The sequence below is a fragment of the Mesocricetus auratus genome, unplaced genomic scaffold, assembly GCF_017639785.1.
Source record: "Mesocricetus auratus isolate SY011 unplaced genomic scaffold, BCM_Maur_2.0 Super-Scaffold_100004, whole genome shotgun sequence".
NCBI lineage: Eukaryota > Metazoa > Chordata > Mammalia > Rodentia > Cricetidae > Mesocricetus > Mesocricetus auratus.
In genome coordinates, this window is record NW_024429189.1 from 54,977,184 (window position 1) to 54,982,434 (window position 5,251).

At 32.1% G+C, this 5,251-nt stretch overlaps 1 protein-coding gene across 1 annotated transcript; it reads left to right on the top strand.

Moving 5' to 3' along the window:
- The first annotated feature begins 3,294 nt into the window (after positions 1-3,294).
- On the top strand, positions 3,295-4,242 carry LOC101844433 (olfactory receptor 8H1-like). Its single transcript, XM_005064606.1, has one exon. It carries the CDS (start codon positions 3,295-3,297, stop codon positions 4,240-4,242), a length of 948 nt encoding a protein of 315 aa, XP_005064663.1.
- The last annotated feature ends 1,009 nt before the right edge of the window (positions 4,243-5,251 follow it).

The following is a 5,251-nucleotide window of genomic DNA, read 5'->3' on the forward strand; positions in this document are numbered from 1 at the left end:
AGATAATACAACCACATAACATTCCCTTCTCATTCCTTGCTTCAAACTCTCACATGTACCCCTCTTTTTTGTCTTTCAAATTCATAGCCTATTTTATTAATTGTAGTGTTATCTTTATATTTCTAAATACATAAATACTATACATTCAGTCTCTGTGATATTATTTGTCTTGATGTTGTCAAAGCTTAATATTTGGTACTGAATATACAACTGGTATGCTCTTTTCACATAAAAGAAGTACTCTAAAAATACTGTTTATTATAGTCTAAGCATCCGTTAGTTGCCAAGAATGCTACTACCAATAGTAGAAAAAGCAGTGTGAGTAGCAATATCAGTAACAAAAGTTGTTGCTGTTGTTCTAGTACTATTACTACCAGTACTCTCTCTAGTGATATTAATATTACTACTAAAAATAAATACCTCTCTTGTCTTCTCTTCACCCCCCTCCTTGTCCTTCTTCTTTTCAAATAGAGAAAGTGATTATTTTGCCTGATAGTATATCATCATGGCAAGAAGATATGGTATCAGTAGGAAGACTCTGGGGGAAAAAGCAGGAGGCTGACTGGTCATATTTCATCTGCAGTCACAATCAAAGAATAAACAAGAAGTGAAGCAGGGTATAAATAAAGTCCTGCCTACACTGAGTTCTTTTTCCTATAGAGGCTCTACCTCCTAAAGTTTCTATGACCTTCAAAACAACACTACCATCCTGTGGGGACCATTTCATTTCATATTTAAACTACAGCACTGTCAAAGCTTAAGATAGTCACCTAATAATAGAGGAAATGTGAGATAAAAACAAAGCATACAGCAAAGTGAAAAATAATCCCGCCTTAAAATTGATTACAGTTAAACTATCAATTTAAAAGGAGGATTTGGAATCATGCTATTTTTTAAACTTATTGTCATTATAAAATAATTACTTAATTTTTCTATTCACTTTCCTCAATCCATACTCCTCCACACATGGCCCCTTGTTTTTTTTTTAATTCATGACCTAAGTTTTCATAAATTGTTACCTATCTATCATCTATCTGTCTATCTATTTATCTATCATCTATCTATATACATACGTATGCCTACATAAATAAAAGCAATATGTTCAATCTGTAAAATGTTATTTGTATGTATGTTTTGAAAGCTGACTATTGGTATTGAAAACAACACATGCTATTATCTTCTCAGGAAAGATTATTTATCCAAATTTTAGTTGCCTTTACTTCTTTGAGTAAGGCTGAGTCCTCTTGGGCTTTCAGTTGGACTTTACCATGTTTATCATTGTTGTACTCATTTAGCTCATGCTTAGAAAGCTGTGTTGATGAGATTTCATGTGTATAGCTTTTGACATGCATTGTAGATACTATTTCACCGCAAATACTTAATTCATCTGGTTCCTATAACCAATGTCTCACCTCATCCTCAATCATATTTTAAGTATAAGAGTCATAAGCATTATGGAGATTCATGCATTGTGACTTGGCTCTACATCTGTGTTTTTTATTGTGTTTTTTTAATGGTTTATGTCTGTTGGAAAGGGACCTTTCCATGATAAGGGTAAAAGAAAAATAATTAGGGTGTAGTTAAGAATTATGCTGGTTTATTAAAATTTTCTTATAGGTTATTCTCCAAAATATACCACTTCACTAGACCTAAGTAACTGTATAGCTGCCTAGGACAACAGCACAGATTCTTTCTTGTTGAATCAATCTAAAATCCAATTCAAGAGCTGTTGGCTACTGTAAAGAAATGGTGTCACTCATGCAAACTTAGGTTTTTGTTTGTATTTTTAACACTTGAAGAGTTGTCTCTTCAATTTAAATTTTTTCTTTATGAAAATTTTACTACTCTACAATCACAGTCTCATTGAAAAGAAGGTCTAACTAATTAGCAATAATTGCCTCTAGTCACACTACTTATAAATCACTGGCATGAATATTTTATTATTTAACTATTATACTTTATAAATTTAATGAGTTAAAGTACATATGAATAAATATAATGAATCATAAAAATGATTCATTTATCATGTACTTCTTTGTAACATGCCCCAGGGAAAGAGAAACTTTGCTGATTTAGTCCTTTGACCTCAGTCCTTGAAAGCTTGCCAAGAAGAATATTTTAGAAAGTTCCACTTGAGAATGACCATGTAAAGTGATGTTTATGACTTTGCCTGATAAATTCTGGGGTCATGAAATAGAAACAACAGACTAGGACTGCTCTGCTCATATTCACAATTGTTATTAGAATAGATTTGGTCCATAACTTCCTTTTAAAATTGATTTTGACAAATGACTGAGTAAAGTATCAGGGACAATCCAATTTACTTCTGAATCTTTTTTTCACATGAATTTCCAAAGAAAGAAAAGATAATGCAAAGAAAAAGAAAAGCTCTAAGACTGACATGTTCAGATCATTAAATTGATTTTCTGTTTCGGAAAATTTTCTGTTACAAGAAAATTAAAGAGCTGAACATTATCAGTCACATGATATTGAAAGCATTTTCCCTCCAATTCTTCTACCAGCTTTGGTATTCAGGGTAAGTACTTTTAAAGCTGTGAATGTTGGTAGTGATTAAAATAAAGAATATATTTAAAAATGTATGTGTACATATCATTTGGCACTTACAGATGTAACATCAGTATTGTGGCAAACAGAGTTGGAAAAAGGAGCTTACAGTACTGATGATTTATTTTGATATAATTTTAGGTAAAATATATTTTAAAATATTAACAGAAAATAACTCATCTTCATTAATAGTTGTTTGTCTTAATGCAGTCAATTACAATTTAGTAAAAAATAATTAGTGTTGATTGACATTGAGAAAAACAGGAACTGATGCACTAATTTTGTTTTCTGTCTTTGACCATTAAATGTGACATTTCATTTAAACTTATTGGAATGAGAGTGTGAGTAAGATCTTTTGTGTCTTACATTTTTAAAATACTCCCATACTCGATATGAGTTGGCTCTGACTTCAATATAATTTAAATAAATTTTCTGCAACATGTATTTTCTATATAGTGAGGGAATAATATTAAAATCTGCATGATAATATATCATGCATATTAAACATGTAAAAATGTTTTCAGGTTAATAAAGTTTTCTTGGTACTACAGCACATATTATCATTTGTGATATCATAAGTAGGTATCACTTTGAACTTCTATTTGGAAATCTGCTGATAGTTCTGTAGTATTGTTCTACACCTACTGTGACAAACACGCTCAGGAACCTCTGTGACATGACACATCCTTTTCATTACCTTTGATTTCTCATCATTTAGGGTCAGTCACTATGAACACCTGGAATTACACAAATAATCCTGACTTCATCCTCATGGGACTGACAGATTCCAAAGAAATCCAGCTGGTCCTTTCTGTGCTGTTTCTCCTGATATACATGGTCACTGTGCTGGGGAACATAGGCATGATGCTGATCATTTTTCTAGATGTCCAGCTTCAGACCCCAATGTATTTTTTCCTCATCCATCTATCATTTGTTGACCTCAGTTACTCAACTGCCATCACACCTAAAACTTTAGAAAACCTGCTTACTTCAAACAAGAACATTTCCTTTATAGATTGTTTCACCCAAATGTACATTTTCATCCTTTTGGCAGGTGTTGAATGTTTTCTGCTTTCCTCAATGGCCTATGACCGCTACATAGCCATCTGCAAATCTTTACACTATCCAGTTATTATGTCTTCAAGATGCTGCTTTGCACTCCTCACTGGATCTTACATGACTGGAGCAGTGGATTCCTCTGTCACTGTTCTCAGCATGATTACACTACATTTCTGCAAGTCCAACGTTATCCACCACTTCTATTGTGACACATCTCCACTTTTATCTCTGTCCTGCAGTGATACACATGTAGTTGAAGTAATTATATTCATTTTTGCAGGTTGCACTGTTCTTGGGTCCCTTATCACAGTATCTGCATCCTATGTGTCTATTCTTTCTACTATTTTGAGGATAAATTCCACTTCAGGAAAGCAAAAAGCCTTCTCCACTTGTGCCTCTCACCTGCTTGGAGTTACTGTCTTTTACAGTACTCTCATCTTTACATATTTAAAGCCAAGTGAATCCTACTCATTGGGAAAGGATCAAATAGCTTCTGTTTTTTACACCATTTTGATTCCCATGTTGAACCCACTCATTTATAGTCTGAGAAACAAGGAAGTAAAAGGTGCTATTGTTAGACTAGTGAAGAAGAGACAAGGATCCAGAAAGTTAGGATAAGAGTCATGGGAACCAGCCAGTCACATTGTTTCCATTTGTATACTTCTTTGGTGAATGTTTTTAAAAATTAGAATTAATTTTATTCATTCTATTTGTTGGTCTTTTCTCAAGCAGACATAGTTTGGGAATTCTCTGGAATGTGGATTTAGATTTCAATTTCCCTGGCTAATATTTTTTAAAACTAGTTTTCTTTTTATTATTTATTTTATGTGCATTGGTGTTTTGCTTTGGTTGTTAGATTCCTTAGAACTGGAATTACAAACAGTTGAGCTGCCATGTGGGTGCTGTGAATTGAACGCAGGTGTCCTAGAAGAACAGCCAGTGCTCTTAATCATCCAGCCCCTCCCTGGCTAAATTTTATGGAACACATGTTAAACACATGACTCCTTTTATTTTAAGGAATACTTGTTTACAAAAATAAGAAAATGTGTTTGAAATTCTTAGAACTATATCATATAAAATTTCATACTTATTGAAGTCTTAGGTAAACATAATGGAAAGATAAATTTGTGCAATAACTATACTTTCAGAAATCACTCATTTCATAATATTCAATTTCCTATTTGTTAATAATTCTTGACAAGAAACTAAATTTTGATTTTAATTTTTAGAAGTACAAGATAATAATTCCAGGTACATTTGATAAGATGATGAAAGTAATATACTCAAAGATCTAATAAAAATGCTGTTTACTATCATTAAGAAATTCTATTCCTAATGTACTTTAGATGTTCAATGTCATTTCTTGAAGGAGATTCACTGGAAACTTATTATAAATTGCATTCAGATAATTTAATTCACATGTATGTAATAACCACAAAAAGAATATATTCAACTTTTTCCAAATTTGAAACTTTTACAAAATTCTGAAGTAGTATTAAGTTACAGTTAAATAATATTGTGCTTTAATTCTTAATGTGTTGGTGACATTTTTGAAAATATTTAAAGACAGAAAGGTGAAAATCACTAAAACTTATTGACCAGAGTATATTCTCAGTCTAGTCAGTAA

Coding starts and splice junctions, on each gene's coding strand:
- LOC101844433 (XM_005064606.1), top strand. CDS start 3,295: ATGAACACCTGGAATTACACAAATAATCCTGACTTCATCCTCATGGGA.